This window comes from Girardinichthys multiradiatus, chromosome 14 (genome assembly GCF_021462225.1).
Source record: "Girardinichthys multiradiatus isolate DD_20200921_A chromosome 14, DD_fGirMul_XY1, whole genome shotgun sequence".
Classification (NCBI taxonomy): domain Eukaryota; kingdom Metazoa; phylum Chordata; class Actinopteri; order Cyprinodontiformes; family Goodeidae; genus Girardinichthys; species Girardinichthys multiradiatus.
Genome location: NC_061807.1, coordinates 22,720,827 through 22,743,307, shown reverse-complemented (window position 1 = coordinate 22,743,307; position 22,481 = coordinate 22,720,827). Strand labels below are relative to the sequence as shown.

The 22,481-nt window shown below is 38.5% G+C and overlaps 1 protein-coding gene across 7 annotated transcripts in view; it reads right to left on the bottom strand.

Annotated features, from left to right (window-relative positions):
• kcnip4a (potassium voltage-gated channel interacting protein 4a) overlaps positions 1–22,481 on the bottom strand; it is a 205,081-nt gene that overhangs the window by 9,460 nt on the left and 173,140 nt on the right. For all 7 annotated transcript variants that reach the window (XM_047385324.1, XM_047385319.1, XM_047385320.1 and 4 more), the window contains 2 exons: positions 15,373–15,497; positions 422–491 (listed from right to left, as the gene is read on the bottom strand). In XM_047385324.1, the coding sequence (XP_047241280.1) occupies positions 422–491; positions 15,373–15,497 (195 nt within the window). The remainder of the gene's footprint in view (positions 1–421; positions 492–15,372; positions 15,498–22,481) is intronic.

Below are 22,481 nucleotides of genomic sequence, written 5' to 3'. Positions count from 1 at the left end.
ATAGTTTTTATTATTACTTTATTTTGTAGTTTTCTGTACAGCTTCAAAGAAAAGGGGCCCTTGATGGGAGAACAGAAAAACACTCGGAGCTGAAAGTCTTCTCATTGTTCCTGTTTGGGGGAGCTTATCTGTTTACTGGTCTGCCTTTCTTCTCTCTGAATGGATGAATCAAAGCATCCTAATGCTCCCTCTATTTTTCTTTGAGTGGGAACGTTTGCATAATGATGAAAACCGTTAGCGAGAAACCGAAGACAGCACATGTAAAAAAATAATAATAATAATAATACTTTTATGTCTTTCTCCCAATTTCAAAGCATTTACCTTAGTGGAAGGTTAAATTTAAATACATTTGACTTGATGAGACAAATGCATTTATTAAACCAGGTCAGAAAATGAGAAGCAGTTGCTTCACACTGCATACCTCCTTGTGGAAAAAACTGTGCGTATATGTCTTTAAAGGTGTCTTCATTGACCACTCCACTTGGACATTCCTGAAAGACAGGTTGAAATAACAGGTCATTTCCCATTTATAACAAAGACTTCTCTGGTTTGACACTTTGCTTAAATGTGCCAATTACAGACATATATGCACTGAATCAAAAACTTCCATTGAACAGTTTTACAGTAAAAGAGCAAGTTTTGATTACTTTTTTTTCAAATCTATTTTCTTCTTTCTGTAACTCCTTGTGCAGACCATAAATCCAACCTCAGACCTGTGATATTCAACTGTAAACCCTCCACGCCTCAACAGAGATCTTATCTACAGCCTTTTGAAGTCACCCACTGAATGGCATTCACTGAAAAGACATTTACGTAACACCTCCAAGTAGAACACTTTTGTGCCATTTTAAAGAACCAAAGATATTGCTGATGACCTTGCTTGGAGCAAAGCAACGATGAAGTTAGGTTTTCCAGGCTGGGGTTTGATCTCTTGTTGCATGTCTGCTGAACACCGAACATTTAAGAAATAAACTGAAATGAAAAGAACAAGGCCACTGCTCTGCATATATTTGTTATTTTTCATAGCAGAAGCTGTGTTTTTTTTTCAGTTTGTTTTATTTGTATGAAGAAATAAACAGAATGGAGGTGGTAGCTGGAAATTAGGAGACGGCACAGATTGCGGATAGAACAACAAGGCAAAAGCACTGAATCATTTGTAATTTTAATGTTTTAAAATGAAATCCATTGTTCTAGTCTTGATGGCTCAAAAAGAAAATAAACTGACAAATGATTTTACTTATAATGTTTTCTCTGGAAATGATAAAACAGATATTTGTAGAAACACCTTGGATTAGTATCTAGATTGAAGGTAAAATTAGAAGCAAAAAATGTATCAATGGGTTGTCAGTCAGGTTACTGTGAAGCATTAAATTCAATTCAGTTTTATTTATAAAGCGCCAATTCACAACGCATCGTCTCAAGGCCTTTTACAGTCGATTCAATTGATTCATACAGATTTAAAGTCAAGTATATACATTCCAATTAATCCTAACTATGTGTTGGGAGTGTGATTATTGATTGAATAATCTTGATCAATAATTATAATTACAAATCATAATCTGACAAAATCAATTTCTTAACCATAAATCCTCATTTACAAATCGAGACCAGAGATATTTCTGGTGGTGTAATTGTGGCTCAACGCCTCTGACAATTACAACCGTTGAATACTCCGTAATAGTTAATAGCTATTGCCGGAGATGTCACTGTTTAATCGACCGTTTCTGCCGAAACGTGTGGAACTTGAACCTTATTTTGACTGACACATCACTTTTTGCACACAATGAAACACCAAACGCTCTCTCTCTATCTATGTGAATATTTATTAATTTTCACCTACTCAACATGCAAAATTCTACAAACACAGGGGTAACACATCTAAATAAGCAAAATCAACAAACGGTAGTGGGTATGTATTGAGTCAACCAGCAGTTTATGGCAAAACAGATGAAGGGAGAGGATATGAAAGGGGGGTGTGGTGATGACTGGTGGGGGGTTGGAGTGCAGCTTAGAGTGTCTTTTATGATCTTCTCATCATAAAACTTCCCCCTTTACTCCTGACCACAAAGGATTGATAACTTTTGGCGGCAAGCTAGCTCAGTGAGGTTGAAGACAAAGGTAAAATGGAGAATTTTACCATGAGGTCGTTTTAACAGTCCAGTTTTGCAACGCACCCGCGTTCAGATAGTAAACACAAACAGCTCTAGGACCGCGGCGGATCCCGATATTACATAACACATCAAAGTTTCAACAAGCAAGGTTACATGCACATATTATTCAGAACACATGAGATCCTAACCAGCGATTCTGATCGCTTCTACAACCTCTGACCCTGCCCAGGCCTTCTAATAAAGAAATAAAAGATGGGTTTTACTTGTGTCGTCTTCTTCCGAGTGAGGGAATTCGAGCGAGGAAAAGTGGGATTAAGTTAATGTGCGTCCACAATTAACTTCAGGGGAGCAGTCAGTCTTTGTCCTTCGATCTTCTTGACAAAAAGGAAAAATATGATCTGACCATTAAAGTCGACTTGAAAATGAAACACGGTAGCGGTTCGTCTCTCCGAAACTCCGTGTCTCCAGTTACGTGTTAACTCACGTGTTCGATCGGCAAAAGTGAAACCTGTGGCCTTCTTAGTCCACAGACTTCAGTTATGAATAGTTCGTTGTCCAACGAGAGAGAATTAATGAAACTCTTCACAGAGTTCTTCTCTTAAAGTGACGCGCTTCAATCACCAGATGATTTCTAGCAGAAGGCGTCTTTTCAAACATGAGCGCCTCCTATATAGCCTCCTGAGACGTCAGACTGGGGACGCCCAGTCATATCAGTCGCAATGCTCGATGGGATATGTAGGAGCGGGCTGTCCTGGGTACAAAATGGCCGATGCCATTGGAGGGGCACAGTGACGTCCAACAATGTGCAGATAATCCAATACTCAGCAAACAAGTGGTCCAACATATGAAACAATGCAGGTAGATTCAGTTTGTTTTATCCAAATTTGTTAAAAAGTTTTTTTTAATCAAAGGAAACCCAGCAGATTGCATTGAGTCAGTGACCTGCAGCATACACATCACAACCATATGGAAACTGGAGATTAAGCTGGAGAATTATATCTATAAACTAGAGATTCATGAAGACCACAAAAACAAAAAGTGGTTGAAAAACGGAAAGAAAAAACATTGTAAGATTTTGGATTCCACTGATCGACTGTAAGGATCTGTACAAACTGGAAAATGTAAATCTATTCTCACCCAACCAGATGGTAAATTAGGAAAACCTCTCATTCCTTTTGGACTACCATGGTGGAAATTATTGTGTTCATATTTCACCAATAGAGAACACTGAACAACAATGTGAGAGTCAGAGTTATAAGAAGAAAAAGCTGCTGCTCTGCTGTCAGACTACAATTTGCTAAAGATCAAATTCAATACACAAGCCAGAATGCTGGCAGAAAAACACTGGGAATTCGAATGGCAGAGACCAAAATAGAACACTTAAGAATCCTTAAGTTTGGATGAGGATAAGACTGCATTCCAGCAAACACAGGGGACATCTGTCTATAAGCCGAATCCCCAAAGAACCAAGGAGAAAGGTGAAATGTACCTCCCCTAACGAGAAGAATTCAGTTAATATTTTAGACTGACAAAAAAGAAATAGCAGCATAAAGAGAATATTCTGAAATGTGTGTTGAAGTGAGGGGAGCTTTTAACTGGAGCACTAGAGGTACTGGAAATCACTAAAAAGTAGCCAAAGTCCAAAGAAAATTTTAGAAGGATCTTCAGAAAATGTAAAAAACTACCGATCAAGACTACTTTAAAAGCTGACAAGAAGGTAAGGTTGCTTGAAAGGATAAGGCAAAACATAAATTACAGATGACTCAACCCTTTTGAGATTTACCATAAAGCAATGTTGTTGCTCAGTTTGGCTGAAGTGATTGTGAGAAATAGAAGACTGAGTAAAAGAAAACAAAAAAAAATACATAAGAAAATACATAAGATAAGAATTCTTACTATTAAAGACCAACTCTGATTATCCATGTTAGGAAAAAAGAACAGCAAATTGAAGAAAGGAGGATGAGAGGAGGTTGTCTGCACAATTCCCCGAGACTCTCCTTTGTCTATAAACCACACCTAACTCACTATTAGAAAGAGGCATTTTTAGCTGAGACAGAAATAAGGGAAACACAAAATAGCCTCAATATTTTCTGTCAGTCGGTAAAATGATTAAAAAAATAAAACCTCTGAAAGATGTTGGCTGGACCAGTCTGTGGAAAACAACAGAATACATTTACAGTAGACCAAATCATTAATTTATACTGATCATTTACACTATAAAGACCCCTACAGATATCTTGTGTTTTTGAGTTTTAATCATACTTAAATGTTTACAGTCAAACAAATTTTAATATCAATGAAAGACAACTGGACTCAATGCAAAACGAGGTTTTCAAATGATGATTTCATTTGTTAGGGTATGTAAATCTATTGAAACCAACCAGGTCCTATGTGAAACATAGTTGCCTGCTTTTAAATCCTAGGTTAACTGTGATTAACCACATTTCTTTAGGTTAGATTTCACTAGCTACACCCAGGACTGATTACTGCAGAATCTGTAGAATCAAGACAGCACTTGAAAGAAACTCTCTGACAACATGAAGTAAACTGAAACATCTCAAAAAGCATGTGAGAAACATAGTCACTAACATCCATCAGTCTGGAACGTGTTACAAAAGCATTTCTAAGGCTTTGGTATTCAAGCAAACCAGCGTGAGAGGTGTGATCCACAAATGGAGAAAACATGAAACAGTGGTGAACCTTTCCAGCACAATGACTCCAAGAGTGCATCAGCAACTCATCCATGTGGTCACAAAATATCCCAGAACACAATTTAAATCAGAATCAGAATCAGCTTTATTGCCAAGTTCGTACATACAAACAAGAAATTTGACTCCGGTACACTTTGCTCTTTGGTTTTGTTTTTGTATTACAGAATATACATATTTACAATTTACAATATACACATATATAATAATAAAAAGGTGCATTTGCAACATCTGTATGCTGTTGTTTTGTACTTTATTGAATGTTCAACAGAGAAACAGCCTGGGGGAAGAAACTATCTCTGTGGCAGCTGGTTTTAGTGAACAGTGCTCTGTAGCGGCGGCCAGAAGGTAAAACTCTGAACAGTTTATGTGCAGGGTGTGTGGGGTCTGCAGAGATTTTAGCAGCTCTTTTCTTGACCCTAGACCTGTATAAGTCCTGGATGGAGGGAAGGTCAGCTCTGATTATTCTCTCTGCATTCCTGATTATTCGTTGCAGTCTGGACCTGTCCTGTTTTGTGGATGAGCCAAACCACACTGAGATGGATGAAGACAGGACAGACTGAATGATGGCAGTGTAGAAGATGACCAGCAGCTCCTGTGGAAGGTTGTACTTCTTGAGTTGCCTCAGGAAGTACAGTCTCTGCTGGGCCTTCTTTCGAACAGTGTCTATGTGTGAAGACCATCTCAGGTCCTCAGAGATGGTGGTTCCTAAGAACCTGAAGTGGTCCACTTCAGGTTCTTAGCTCTTCAGCTCTTTCAGCTCTTCAGGCTCTTCAGCACCGCACACCTCACTTGGCTCAGTTGGGGTCAGAGTTCATGATTTAAAACTAAGAAAAATGATGGGTAAAAATGGCTTCCATGGAAGAGTTCTAAGGTTAAAACTATAATGCAAAGGCCTATCTAATATTTGCCAAGAAAGCATCTTAAATATCTTCAAAACATTTAGGGAAATTGTCTTTGGATTATTACATCTGGCATAAAACTAACAGCATTTCAGAAAAACAAACACAAAAACTAAACAAAATATGACTTGGGCAACTATGCTATGAGGCTAACAATATGCTAGTCCAACATGGTGGTGGAAGTGTAATGGTCTGGGGCTGCTTTGGTTCTTCAGGACCAGAGCAACTTGCTGTACCTCGGGGAGGCAAGATTTCTTCTCTCCATCAGGAATGCCAAGATTCCTCCACAGAGATATAAAAGACTCATTATTAGTTATTATAAATGCTTGATGGCAGGGAGCAATTACCTTTTTATATTACATTTTATATTTTTATACACATGACGACACAAGGGGGGGAGGTTGAGTGTGCTGCTCCTTGGTCATCCAGTTATGATTCAGTGCTCGTGCAATTCAATTTGAGGTTAACAGAAATAGCTACATCATAATGATTGGCCACATCAGAATAACAATAATCTTATACCCTTGTTTTAAATATTTATATGTATTTAATTGTGCAATTTTAAATCCAACCAGAAACAGAGGAAAAAACAAGAGACAACTGTATTTATTTATTTCTGTTTAGCTTTTACCTTACTGGTATTGTCAGACGGTGCAAGGGACTCACAAAATGTATTTGTTTTCGTTTTGGAAGCTTGTCTTTTAATGATGAGAACAATTTACAAATATGAACAAAATTTTCAGGGAAGAGAAGTGGCAATGAGGACATGCAGGGAATGAAATCAAAATGTGGGCAGAGACATTGGGAAAAATAGGATACAAGTTAAGATATTTTAATCTGATACTTGAATTGGTGACCTCAGAATGGGTACTGTGGAACCTCAAATGTGAGGACAATATGGTCTTGCCTCCATCTAGTGTGAGATAGATTAATATATGGGGTCAGAATCAGAGGAGTTGTTTGGTTCCCGATTAGGCATATTTTCAGATCTAAAGCAAAACTCTGCTTGAACCACCTGAGCTCCAAGCAGCTGTTTCATAAAGTCACCTGTCAAAATAAACAACCTCTGTCTGACACCTGCATCGGAGGGATTCGATTTGCCTCGCGACTCTGGACAACAAGGACAAAGGGACCAAACATCTCATTGTGGGAAGCCAGCCAACTGCTATTAGTCTGCTGCCCTTTAAAGCTCTCATTCACTCTGCTAATGACACCGGAACAAGACAAAGAAGTGCTATTCATCTCCAGCGGTTCAACGAGAGAGAGGGATTAAAAAACAAAAAACAGTAGCATTAATCCCAGTGCCATTCCTAGTCGTTTCTTTACAAATTAGACTTTTGCTATACAGGTCCTTCTCAAAATATTAGCATATTGTGATAAAGTTCATTATTTTCCATAATGTAATGATGAAAATTTAACATTCATATATTTTAGATTCATTGCACACTAACTGAAATATTTCAGGTCTTTTATTGTCTTAATACGGATGATTTTGGCATACAGCTCATGAAAACCCAAAATTCCTATCTCACAAAATTAGCATATTTCATGCGACCAATAAAAGAAAAGTGTTTTTAATACAAAAAACGTCAACCTTCAAATAATCATGTACAGTTATGCACTCAATACTTGGTCGGGAATCCTTTTGCAGAAATGACTGCTTCAATGCGGCGTGGCATGGAGGCAATCAGCCTGTGGCACTGCTGAGGTCTTATGGAGGCCCAGGATGCTTCGATAGCGGCCTTTAGCTCATCCAGATTGTTGGGTCTTGAGTCTCTCAACGTTCTCTTCACAATATCCCACAGATTCTCTATGGGGTTCAGGTCAGGAGAGTTGGCAGGCCAATTGAGCACAGTGATACCATGGTCAGTAAACCATTTGCCAGTGGTTTTGGCACTGTGAGCAGGTGCCAGGTCGTGCTGAAAAATGAAATCTTCATCTCCATAAAGCTTTTCAGCAGATGGAAGCATGAAGTGCTCCAAAATCTCCTGATAGCTAGCTGCATTGACCCTGCCCTTGATAAAACACAGTGGACCAACACCAGCAGCTGACACGGCACCCCAGACCATCACTGACTGTGGGTACTTGACACTGGACTTCTGGCATTTTGGCATTTCCTTCTCCCCAGTCTTCCTCCAGACTTTGGCACCTTGATTTCCGAATGACATGCAGAATTTGCTTTCATCCGAAAAAAGTACTTTGGACCACTGAGCAACAGTCCAGTGCTGCTTCTCTGTAGCCCAGGTCTGGGGAATGCGGCACCTGTAGCCCATTTCCTGCACACGCCTGTGCACGGTGGCTCTGGATGTTTCTACTCCAGACTCAGTCCACTGCTTCCGCAGGTCCCCCAAGGTCTGGAATCGGCCCTTCTCCACAATCTTCCTCAGGGTCCGGTCACCTCTTCTCGTTGTGCAGCGTTTTCTGCCACACTTTTTCCTTCCCACAGACTTCCCACTGAGGTGCCTTGATTCAGCACTCTGGGAACAGCCTATTCGTTCAGAAATTTCTTTCTGTGTCTTACCCTCTTGCTTGAGGGTGTCAATAGTGGCCTTCTGGACAGCAGTCAGGTCGGCAGTCTTACCCATGATTGGGGTTTTGAGTGATGAACCAGGCTGGGAGTTTTAAAGGCCTCAGGAATCTTTTGCAGGTGTTTAGAGTTAACTCGTTGATTCAGATGATTAGGTTCATAGCTCGTTTAGAGACCCTTTTAATGATATGCTAATTTTGTGAGATAGGAATTTTGGGTTTTCATGAGCTGTATGCCAAAATCATCCGTATTAAGACAATAAAAGACCTGAAATATTTCAGTTAGTGTGCAATGAATCTAAAATATATTAATGTTAAATTTTCATCATGACATTATGGAAAATAATGAATTTTATCACAATATGCTAATATTTTGAGAAGGACCTGTAATTACACTTAGAAAGTAGACTATAGCACTGTTTACCGTCCTTTAGAGGAATGCATTAGTAGATTAGCTTCTGTGTTCCTTCTTGTTCATTATCATTGTTGTTTGCACAAATATGTATTACCAAACATGCGCAGTTTTTGAGCATTTGAGGATTGTTTCAAACTGTGCAGAACCTACTCAGTCATACTTTTTTGCCCTTCAAAAACATTGAAGCAGCCTGTAAATTATTGCGCAGCGTTCTCAGTGTAGCAGCAAACTATGCAGATGGGAACTCGGTCGGGACAACTTGGTTTGCAATGTCTTGGCAACATAAAAAGTGCTGTAAGTTTCCTTGCTGCATCTGTCCCACAAGAAAGCTTGTGTGCAGTTATGTCTTAAGCCGTGAGCAGCTGTTGTGGTGCATTATGGCTTATGCGTTGTGATTGGTGTAAAAGTAACTGATTGGCAGCCCATTTACAGGTCCTTCTCAAAATATTAGCATATTGTGATAAAGTTAATTATTTTCCATAATGTCATGATGAAAATTTAACATTCATATATTTTAGATTCATTGCACACTAACTGAAATATTTCAGGTCTTTTATTGTCTTAATACGGATGATTTTGGCATACAGCTCATGAAAACCCAAAATTCCTATCTCACAAAATTAGCATATTTCATCCGACCAATAAAAGATAAGTGTTTTTAATACAAAAAACGTCAACCTTCAAATAATCATGTACAGTTATGCACTCAATACTTGGTCGGGAATCCTTTTGCAGAAATGACTGCTTCAATGCGGCGTGACATGGAGGCAATCAGCCTGTGGCACTGCTGAGGTCTTATGGAGGCCCAGGATGCTTCGATAGCGGCCTTTAGCTCATCCAGAATGTTGGGTCTTGAGTCTCTCAACATTCTCTTCACAATATCCCACAGATTCTCTATGGGGTTCAGGTCAGGAGAGTTGGCAGGCCAATTGAGCACAGTGATACCATGGTCAGTAAACCAGTGGTTTTGGCACTGTGAGCAGGTGCCAGGTCGTGCTGAAAAATGAAATCTTCATCTCCATAAAGCTTTTCAGCAGATGGAAGCATGAAGTGCTCCAAAATCTCCTGATAGCTAGCTGCATTGACCCTGCCCTTGATAAAACACAGTGGACCAACACCAGCAGCTGACACGGCACCCCAGACCATCACTGACTGTGGGTACTTGACACTGGACTTCTGGCATTTTGGCATTTCCTTCTCCCCAGTCTTCCTCCAGACTCTGACACCTTGATTTCTGAATGACATGCAGAATTTGCTTTCATCTGAAAAAAGTACTTTGGACCACTGAGCAACAGTCCAATGCTGCTTCTCTGTAGCCCAGGTCAGGCGCTTCTGCCGCTGTTTATGGTTCAAAAGTGGCTTGACCTGGGGAATGCGGCACCTGTAGCCCATTTCCTGCACACGCCTGTGCACGGTGGCTCTGGATGTTTCTACTCCAGACTCAGTCCACTGCTTCCGCAGGTCCCCCAAGGTCTGGAATCGGCCCTTCTCCACAATCTTCCTCAGGGTCCGGTCACCTCTTCTCGTTGTGCAGCGTTTTTTGCCACACTTTTTCCTTCCCACTGAGGTGCCTTGATACAGCAGTCTGGGAACAGCCTATTCATTCAGAAATTTATTTCTGTGTCTTACCCTCTTGCTTGAGGGTAAGACACAGCAGTCAGGTCGGCAGTCTTACCCATGATTGGGGTTTTGAGTGATGAACCAGGCTGGGAGTTTTAAAGACCTCAGGAATCTTTTGCAGGTGTTTAGAGTTAACTCGTTGATTCAGATGATTAGGTTCATAGCTCGTTTAGAGACCCTTTTAATGATATGCTAATTTTGTGAGATAGGAATTTGGGGTTTTCATGAGCTGTATGCCAAAATCATCCATATTAAGACAATAAAAGACCTGAAATATTTCAGTTAGTGTGCAATGAATCTAAAATATATGAATGTTAAATTTTCATCATGACATTGTGGAAAATAATGAACTTTTTCACAATATGCTAATATTTTGAGAAGGACCTATATATTAGATATATGAAATTATCTTGTGAGCCAGATACAACTGCATCCCAGGTCAACTTTGTGCCTTTCTTTTATTGATTATTAATTTTAACTTGCTGACAGATGCCTGTAGAGTCTGAGACTAAGCTTTTTACTTTTGCATTTCATTTCTCTGAGCTTTCTTCAGTCCTTCGTTTAAGAATGATGGATTTCAAAAAAGTTTGGAAATTGCCTTATGACTGTTTCCTGATTCCTATGATCACGGCTGATGTCTTTCCACTTTGGCATTATTAACACATAATGTATGCTCCCTTGCAGTCCTCAAGGAACTGTAGTGCAACTTCTATATGTGTACCTGGTCCAACACACCTGAATCAAATGGCCAAATTGCATCCTCAGCATGTAGTCAAGTTCTTTAGAACTTCTGCTAATGACTTCATTGATTGATTTGCATGTGTTGAAGCAAAGATGCTTCTAAAAGTTGTCGGACAAGAGTTTGACACCTATGATATAATAAAAGAGCTCTGTTTGATTTTAAACAGTGGGACATGATTATGCTCTTATTTAAACAAATACCCTAAACAATGTAAATTTATCTAGAGTAATATTGGTACTTGTTTAAACAAAATTACTTTTTAATAAAAGTAATTTAATCATTTTACTAGTGTTGTCTAAAATCTTTGTGTTTTCTTGCAAATGCAAGTCAAGCTCCATGATACCAGGCAGTGAGCACAGGTTCTACTATAGGACATGAGGCCCTCAGGCCACCCTCATGAAGTCTGTTTCTTGCTGGGAGGATAAGTTAAGGACTTCTGACGGCCCTGTCCAGCTGTCCTAGACTAACTGCCTGTCTCCTGAAATCTCCTCCATGCCGTTAAGACTGTGCCAGGAGATGCAGCAAACCTTCGGGCAATGGCAGACATTGATGTGTCATCCTGGTGGAGTTGGATTGCCTCTGAAACCTCTGTAGCAGTCAAAACAATCAGGAGGGAAAAATGTCCATGGCCTCCACTTGCAAAACCATTCCTGTTTTTGGGGTTGTCTCATTGTTGTTCCTTTAACACACCTGTTGTTAATTTCATTAACACCAAACAGCTGACACTGATTAACAACCCCCTCTACTACTGAAGTGACCAGATCAATATTCCAGAAGCGTAATTGACTTAATATTTTCCTCTAATTAAAAAGTGTCCCTTTAATTGTTTTGAGCAGTGTATTTTAGTTAATAAATTCAAAAAGTGATTTTTAGTGCATATTTAATTTGATTTTGATTGCTTATGGATTACATTTAATTAAAAAGTGAAAATTACGTTGACAGAAGATTACATAAGATCAATAAAAAATAACTGTTACTACAGAAATGTTATGTAATGACCTCCTCAATCACACGGAAGACTGCTGACTTGAAAGCTGTTTAGCAGAGAGTCATTGACACCCTGCACAAGGAGGATTAGCCGCTAAAGAAGGCTAATAGAAGGTGGTTTTTCTCAGAGTGCTGCATCCAAGAAAATTAATGGAAAGTTAAGTGAAAAAAAAAAAAAACTGGTAGGAAAAGATGCACAAGAAAATAGTTTCTGGGAGATTCACAAGGAATCCAACTAAGCTTATCCAGAATAAAGAGCTCCATGTTCATACTCCTTGTGTTAGGTAACTGCTTAACCAAAAACAACATCAGAGGCATCTTGCCTGGACCAAGAAGAAAAAAGACTAAACTGTTGCTCAGTCCAAAATCTCTTAAGAAAACATTTTATTTTGAATTTTATTTGGGAAATCAAAATCCTAGAGTTGGGAGGAAGAGACAAAAAAAATCCAAGTTGCTGGAAGTCCTGAAGTTTCAACAGGAGCCACATCATTTGCTGGTGTTGGTCCACTGTGTTTTATTAAGTCCAAAGAGATGAAGCGATCTACCTGGAAACTTAATAGTTTGGCCTTAGAGAGGCTTGGCCACAATCCTCAACTGACCTATACCCCACAGATAATCCATGGAGTATTGTCAAGAGGAAAATGAGTTACACCAGAGGCAGTAATGCAGATGAGCTGAAAGCTGCTATTAATGCAACTTGGGCCTCCAGAACTCCTCAGCAGAACCACAGGCTGATCATCTCCATGCCACGACGCGGTGATGCACTAATTCATGCAAAAGAAGCCCCGACCAAGCTGAGTGAATATACTGTATTGCAGGGGTGAACGTAGTTTTAAATTCTTGCCAGTACTTAGGGTCGGAGCTAGTACTTTACTGTAGACTGTCTGAATAAGGCAGAAAGTAGAATCACTTGACAATGTAGAATATGTATGACTATATACATATATATATATATATATATATATATATATATATGTATATTTCAATTGTTAAAGAACTGCCAAGTATAAAACAATGATAAACCATTTTCTGATGCATAACTTTTCATCTTCAGTTTCCGTCTTTTCTTTTGAACAAAGACGTAATTGTTCTCTGCATTGTAGTCAAGTTTTGATTTCATTTAAATTTAAAATTTGACAGTTCGGTTGTTTTCGCGGTTTTTATTTAAGTCTGTAGATGGTAAGTGATTTATTGTTCGTCCTGTCCTAATGCAAGCCGCAGTATTTTATGTCTGTGCACCACCTGTGTAAGATCTCCAAGTCCATTAAATCGAACGCACCGATCTCCTTGGCAACCGTTCTGTTTTGGAAGTAAGCGCGCATGCGCTCTCGTGTAGTGTATGTGAACTGGTTGTAAGTGGTGTTTTCGAGCTGTACTGTGTTGTTGTAATTCAGCAAAATAACATGAAATAAAACTATTTTCTCTCCCTTTGCTTTTAACTGGGGTATTTAGCAGCGAGCAGACAGACATTAAACGTAGCGGTGCTCATTTTAAACGCTGGCAGTTTACAAAAGCCTCGAGCTCTGTCAGTCTGTCAGCAGTCACTTAATCAAGAATGAGCTTACATTTAAATGTTTTTTGGAGTTTTCGCAGCAGTGGTGCTCCACTTACAGGCTGGTTTGACTGCTAAGCTAAGCTGAGCTAACTGGGCGGCTGGACGGGGACTTCCACACTAACCAGTGTTACCAGGTGAGAAATGTAGGATTATCGTACTAGAGACATAAAATTATTGTATTTTGAGGGAAATTATCATACACTTGTCATAACCAAAATAACAAGTCTGTTGATGTGTTGAATAGCGTCTAACAGGCACTCGCAGCTTTGTGGCGTCAGTACGGAATGGATTTATCAACATCTGCAGCCCCACAGTGCCAGGCTCTGCTTCTTCCTCAATCATGGGTGGGCGCAGTAGACTATTCAGCCAATCATGGCCGTTGTTCTGAGGCCAACGCATCAAGTCACTCGTAGGTCACATTTAGAAAAGCACGATTGGCTGGAATTTCCAGCATCTGTTCCCGAATCCGGACACAGATGCCTTCAGGGTTCACAAAAAAACTCTGACAGACTTTGGCGATAGGCTGAAGACAACTGATTACAACCACACATTCATGGAATCGTCAAATTATAGTAAATTTGGCATTTTTTAGGAATATTGATCGTACATCGTTCAGAGAGCAAAATTATCGTACAAATACGATAATTATCATACACCTGGCAACACTGACACTAACCACTGCCTGATCTCAGCTCGGCATTCTAGGATTTCCCACTGTTATCTGATTGTGGCAGCTGAAAGTGAATATAAAGACTTTACTAGGTAAAAATAAAACGGAATATTTTTCGCTGGAAATCTGTGACACTTTATTATTACTGCCAACAATAACTTAAACTAATTCGCCACCATTCTGTAAGACAAATATTTAATTGCAGTGCTAATGATCAGAGCACTAGACTATTTTATGTAAACCTGACTTAGTGTAGTATAAAATATTAATATTAATATTTTTAACTTTTCAAAGTTTTATGGAGACAGCTCTGCAGGAGGAGATACCACAGCTCCAGGTTTGGATGCAGAAGCTCTACTCCACTGTCTAACCATCTTCTACTTTATATAAATATTTGCTAATGATTAGACAGTCAAGTTATCAATTCCCCGTAATTCTGGACTGATTATCAGTTTTTTTATTCTAGTAAATAATTTTCTAATAAAAACATATTCTGTAGTTATCCGTTATGAGTTTACCTGATAATAATAAAAGAAAAATAAGTGTTTATCAGTGTTCAGTAGTTATTTTAAGGGAATCATACAGCCGTATTTATGTAAAATTATTTAATCTTTTCCTGCTTATGGATCCAGAACAGCTAAAGGAATAATAACGGGATTCGCTGAGATTCCTATTACCTATTCCTTAGTAAAGAAATAAAAAATTATGTATTTTCAATACTGATCCAGACTTGAAAAATTATCAAAAGTAATTCCAGTATTTGTCAGTGTTTTAAACACTATCCTGAAACTCTGACCGTAATTGCTCATAAGTAATCCTTCACAGCCAATCAGACCCAATTATGCCGAGAACACTTAACAATTGGCAGACATTTTTAAAAGTTCTGGAAAACGCAATTAGGATTTTATAACAGTCCGTGCAAAATGCAAAGAATGCAGCAAAAGATATTGAGCTGTTTTAGGTGATTGAGAGGCAATACGCCTCAAGTGGAGCTTGTAATGAATAAATCAATTTAAAAAAAATCTGAAACAGGCAAATGTTTTAGATATGGTTGAGAGAGGGTTGTCAGAAGAGAGACAAAAGACCGATGTTGTACATAATGTATGAGCTGGCTCCACAGTTGGCGTGTCACTTACGTTCTTGAAGCCACGGTAAAGGATCTGTAGCTCCTTCCGGGAGAACCGTGTCTGTGCCTCAAGCTGCTCCAAGCCCTCGGGGCGATGACGGACTGCAGAGAGTTCCAGCTCATCTTCAACGCTGTCTGAATGGGAGAAGGAACAAAGGGTCAAACTTGGCGTAACCCTGACAGGAATATGTCTAAATCTGCAACTAGGAAAGCAGATATGCAATGCTTTGCAAAGGTATTTAATTATTATTTGTTTTTATTTTGTCACATAACCACCACCGAGTCAATGCTTTTTATTGGGATTTCATAGACCAACACAACTTAGTGTATATCTGTGAAGTGAAAAAATTAAACATGGTGTTTAATATTTTTAAAAACAAAAATCTGAACGATTAATAAAGAAAAAGATTAATCAAACTCAAAAACGTCACCTACTTAGTAAACAGAGACCAACCACATGATGTGTAATCTCAGTATAAATCCAGCTGTTCTCTGAAGGCCATTAGTTAACAAACAACATTATGAAAACAGAGTGGCACAGGAGGCAGGTCAGAAATAAGGTGGTAGTGTTTAAAACAGGGTTAGATTGTAAAAGCCCAAAAAAACAAGGTTCACTGTTCCCCATAAATCATATAGGGGGCACAGCAAACATGTGGAAGAAGATGCTTCGGTCAAATGAGACAAGAAGTAAAATGCTGTGTGTGGTGGAAACTAAAACCCGGAACAATTTAACCCCACACTTTCCCAATTCTTATTAGAAAAACCCTTTTTTCTTCCACTTCATAAAATATGAACACCTAATAAATAATGTAAGTTTGTGGCTGTAATGTGCCAAAATGTGAAAATGTTTAATGGGTATTAAAATCAATGCACCGCAACTTTGCAAAACTCCACTGCTTTGAATGATAAAATCTTCTAGTGATCTGTTGTACCTCGTTATATCAGGTCTCTCATTTACCCTTCAATAGGAACCAAACAAAACACATTTTCCCCTCACTACAACAAATATGAGATCAGAAGTAATTAGTGCCATCGAGACCCCAGAACAGAAGTCAATGTGGCAGAGAGCCTCTGGATAAGAGTGCGCAGTAATAAACCCTGTGGAATGGCTTAATGGGCTTATTATGATGGCAGACGCTGTCTGGGCACTGTCATTGCACTGCAGCGTTCTCATGGCACTGCGTTCTACTCTCATACACCTGAAGTGTGACACACTGTCTAAGTGCCTCATTAGCATCAAGGAGTTTTACTGCACCCGACAACTAAAAGGCCAAATATTCCAGTAGACCACATTACACCTGCTGCTGTGGAGCAAATGCTGTGCACTCACGGGTGAGGTTTTTCTTAAATGTAGCACGTATAACATTTCACACATTCATCAGACATTCTTTTCATTTCAGCAAATAAATGGAAGAAAGTTTCCTCTGAATTGGCAAAAGCCAGATAACTAAAGGCTACACTGGGCTGAGAGAAAAAGAAAAAAAAAAAAAACAGAAATCATCATAGAGAGGAAGAGCACTTGCTTTGATTGCAGGAGGATGGCTTTTTGCCTGTGGAGCATGGAAAGAGCCTCAGAAAATAAAAACGATGATGTGGTGTGTTATTCGTCTCATTTACACCACAGCTAAGCTGCCATGTTGACAAACTGTATTGATTGCTTAATGTCAGTCTGCTAAAACATGAGTCATTAAACTTAACAATCAAAGCGAAAGATTGATAAGGCAAATCACAGCAAGTCGTTCAACTCCTGAAGCAGCCCCAGAACCTCACACTTCCACCCCCATGTTTCCCAGTAGGTATAATATTCTTTCCTTGAAATGCTGCTCAAGTTTTCATACCATATGTAATGGGACACACACCTTCCAAAAAGCTTGACTTTTGTCTCACCAGTCCACAGTCCATATTTTCCCAAAAGTCTTTAGCAATTATTTGGTAAAAGTGGAACCTGAAGTGCTTTAACAGTTGTTCTTGGTTCTTTAGTGACCCTCTGGATGAGCTGTCAGTTTGCTCGTGGAGTAAATTTGATTTACTCACTCCAGGGAAGGTTCTCCACTGGCCTATGTTTTCCTTATAAATGGACAATAGCTCTGTGGGTCACTAGTCGTAAAGCCTAAGAAATGGCTATTTAACCCATTCCAGTTTGATACATGTCAATTATTTTGATCCTCATTTGTTCTTGAATTTCTTTATATTGGGGAATGAAAAAGTTTTTGAGATTATTTAGCCTACTTTATGTTTTCATGAATGAACTCTAGTTCATTGGGTTACATAACTCAGAATCTCCAAGCTCACTGTGCTGAATTCTGGTCCTTAGAACCAAGAGAGATTAGTACATAAATAATTGAAAATCACACAAGTATTCCAACTGAAAAAGTGCAAATCTCTTACTCAGCGCCACTTTGTCAGTGTCAGTACCAACTCTGTCTAACAGTGAACAACCCTATTTTCCCTTCTACTGTGGGCTATTCTTTAAGATTTAGTGAGTCTAATGGCAGCTGTGGGTGCTCAGATAAGGTGCTTCAAACCATCTGTCAATCATGTAATGATTGATAACGACAGAGGTGGAGGTCACAGCATATTTGTAACTAGTCAACTTGGCGCCAGGACAGCTAATAAGCCTCTACAAACCTGAGCTATAAAGAGACGTCATAGAAAATTGGCTGTGAAAATTGTCTCATAAATCTGCAGTTGGGCCAACATTATGGAGGTTTCGGGGAAAAGGGTAAAACTTCTCAGGAGAAAAATGACACAGAGAGATGAAATAAATCAAACTGAACTTTATATTATTCCTCTTCATTATGCCATGTAGATGTTAAAGTGCATACAATAATTGGCAATAATTCAGTGGACCATAAACTAAGCTTGACCGAACTGACTTCTCAGTCCAATCCAAACTAGACTTAGCAGCTTCTGCACAGTGTCAACTGACTACAGGCAGAACCAGAACTGGCACAGTCTTCATTATGATGAAGAGAACTGTTGAACAACTTATTCTCTACCATGAGAGACAGCTGGAGGCTGGTTGATTGCCCCTTAAATAATAGCACAATAACTGTAAAGTTTAGTGGCTGAAATGCACATCTGTTCCTGTTACCTCCTTGCCAGCACACCTTCGTAACCCGAGTGGAGAGGAAACGTCAGAGTGCCTTCACCGAGACCGATCTAGACAGATGTTCATCTTATAACAGATATATTAGTCTTGACAGCTGGTTGGCTGAAGCATCGTGTTATTACAAAGGGACATCTGTTCAAATTTAGAGCTCGAGGACAATGTGGCAGGGTTGGAGTTCAGGAGAGATTTCAAACAATGAGGCTGGAAGAAAAAAAGTCATCCTAAAGGAAGTAAAATCTGGAATGTTGACAAAAAGCCAAAACATTAAAATAAATAATACTAGGGATGCAACAATCAGTCAGCTGGTGACCAGAATTGGCATTTGTTTTTTCGGTTTTGTTTTTTTATATTTGCTTAAAATAAACTTACTGGTAACCACTCACTATAACAAACAAAAATCTGACTTTACTTCTAGAGATTAAATGAAAACTCTGCTGGTGGCATGAATTGGGCAATTTTAGTGCAACTTGCCCTGACCGGTAACTGGCCAGTTGAAATCTCCAAAACCCCAATCTTTTTTCAGCTAGTCAAAGCACCAAATCAAACTACTAACAGGCCGGTCTTTGATATGGACGTTGTGATGGAGGGAAGGTAATTCAAAGTTAACCATTTTCAGTGTCACTGACGTAAAAACAATTCTGACAAACGAAGCACAAAAATGTATATGAAGTTATTTAAAAGGAAACAAAATTTCTGGTACTGCTACTTTTTGACTGGGGGTCAGATATCTGCAGATAACAGGAAGCTGAATGCATAACAAGGAATTTGTGCATTTTAGAACATGCTGGAGAAGCATTCTAAGCTTGAAAATATCAGGGAAATCCTGTTTAACTGCAGAGTAGCATCACAGTGGCCCATCTCGTGACAACCTTCACTTAATAATCAAAAAAGAAAAAGCTGCTAAGGTATTCAATATTGTATATTAATAAACAAATGAATGATATAAACAATAATACATGAGGGTAAATCAAAAACGTTTTTTTCCAATTTCGTAACAGGCATAGACAAAGCTGTTGATTTTGAATGCATCTGTTGGAAAAAAAATTTTTATGGTGCATTTCTGTATTTGGAGGTGTGAAAAAAAAACTTGTACTTGTGCATCTACTACTAACAGCGGGGGAACGCTCATATTCTACATTTATCAATGAGGGTTAAAAAGGAAATCAGTGATAGTACAGATGATTTATGAGGTCGTTAGAAGTGAAACTATTTTCTGCTGAGTTTATACGAGGCAGACACACTGAATCCTTGATAAATTATAAGGTTATGCACATTTCAGGTGATGTGTTGTCAGAATATTATAGTAGCTGTCTTAACCAAGTTATCAATGTGTTTGAGACTCTTATCAAAGCTGTCCAGCATGGGACCAAATATTTGTTGCTGTCAACAAAACTAAATGTTATTGGTGAGTGAGTTAAATGGGACATTATCACAATACTAATGTACATTATGCAGTACTATTGAAAAGTATTCATTTTACTTCACATTAAATCTACTGAGATTTTCAAGCATTTACTAGGCATTGTTTTTAACCTCACTCTAATATAATATTGTATTGGGAATTTGGGAAATGCCAAATCTTAAGTGACTCAGGTTAACATCTGGGTCAAAATTTTAGACCGGGTAATCCCCACTTCAAAATCTTTTTAATTTTTTTAATTATAAAAAAGACAAATCTTAAAATTCAGCAGGAAATTTGGGGAAATACTATTTTGAATAATATTAATTTTAGTTCTTATAGAAAAATCTGTATTATCTAAAATCTTTATGGGCAGGTAGGTAAGTCTGAATAGACCTACATAAATGTGACCGGGGCATCTCTATAAGGGCAGATATGTAGAGAGAGGAATAAAATTGAACTTGAATGACACAGTGGTTGATCATGGCAGTAATAAAAGAATTTACACAGTATTGGTCGTCAAATGTTTGATTTTCTTAATTAAAGACTAAACAGATCTGACAGAGTGTGCATGTGCTAAAGTAGAGGTTTTGTACCCTAATACTCCTCCCAGTTTGCTGCAAAATGCCACAAAAAGGTGGTGTTGTCCTGAAGAATCCATGTTATGGGTAGGCTGATTCTGCAACTCTAAAAATATTTCAATTATTTAGTTGGTTACTGCAAACACATATCATCATGCTGTACTTTTGCCTTCCTTGAAAGAAAAAAAAAGATCGTTGGATCTTTTTGAGGGGCAGCTACTGTAATTGGAGGCTTTAGCTGAATGTGCAGCTCATCAGAATTGCAATTCACAGCCACCTCTAAGCAACAGCAATGCCTTAGCCATTTCACCCTACAGCACTACAAGAGAATGAGACTGAGTGCCCCATGAGCGTCTTAAACAAAGAAAAATCTCTCAGCAAAATCAAATTACCACGGGACACTGCGTAACTAGCTCTCTGGACTACAGCCATTAAATGGTCTACCATGCAGCATCACCTTCTCCAGTGAACCAACAAAACAGCCATAAAACATTAAAAAAGTGGTGTCTGAATATTAACACTCACAGTGAGCCCGTAGAATCATGGCTCGGCTGAGTTACTCCCTCGAGATTCATAAATTAGCTGTCTAAAGTAAGGTCAAGCTGGAGGGTAAAACCCCACAAGCTTTAAATCAATGCCACAAACCCTGCAAAAGGAGGGCATTTTAAATAATACATCTACATCATGCACAAACTAAAACTGCTCAAAAACTCCTTAAAAATCAAATCTTGGATCAGTTCTTGAGAGGATGTCTACAGTTTGATTAATGGTGCTGCTTGCAGGTCCAGCTTAAGCTTGAGATTTAAGCTTGTTTTTCATTGCATGAGGGTATATGTATATATACCGAGCACAACACATACAGTAAAGTATGTATGAGCTCAGTAGTAAGTGTAATAGCCCTGGTTCAGCATGGGGCTCAAATTATATTCGCTGAATGAATGAGTGACCTACAGAGACCTGTCATCACACCTGGAAGTCTTTTAACTTTCAGGCTGGAGCAAGGCACATGTTAAATCATTATTTTAATAAAAGGCACAATAAGCATTTCTCCTGTATCAGTCTTTGATACAGGAGAAAGAGAAGTATAAGCCATAAAAAGATTTCCCTACCTTGTATTTAGTCTTGGATGAAGAAAAATGGAAATATTAAGTCTTAACTTACCACTGCATACTCAAAATTAATTGCTTATATATGGCTTTATGCAAGGCTAACTATATCTTACTTAACATTAGACTTACACACTTCACATTTTTCTGAAACTAACTGATGAAATAAATTCAAATAAAATAGACCAACAGTAAATTTACGGGCAGCACTGAACAGAATAAAGAAAACAAATAAGTTTGTTTAAATTATACTCTTAATCCCTGCACGCTTTTCAACTTACAAGAGGTTAAAAGATGGAATAAAATGTAAAGGGTTTACATAATCCAACCATGCAATAAATCCTGAATAATAAAAATGTTAAGATTTTACACAACTCCGAAAAAAACGCAGGTTGCTTTGTCTGAGGACATTTTATGGTAGCAGCTTCTTTTTCATACACAGTTAAAAGCAGCTAAATACTGTATAAAAAGACAACCATTTTCCTCTCAATGTCTGAGATCAAATCAGACAACGCTTTACCTGTTTTAGGTCAATTAGAATTACCAAAATTATTTCTATTTGCTAAATGCTGGAAAAATTTGAGACTTTTTTTTTTTTTTTAATTGTACTTTTATTTTTCCATACGAAAAGCTTCACATAATTTGCTGTTGTTTCCTAACATTGGTATTTAACTGTATATCTCCGGTAAAACTTTTTAGGTTTCCTTCCAAAAGCTTCTTGCAGCAGTTTGCAGAAATATTGGTGCATTCCTCCTGAGAGAACTGGTGTAACGGACTCAGGTTCAGGCTCACATCTTTACAGCTCTGCCCAGAAATTTTCTAAAAGTGATTAAGATCAGAGCTCTGTAATCACCATTCTATTTCTGGTATAAAAAGTTCACAATTAAAGAACTGTTTGCCATCAGCTGAGAAACAATACAT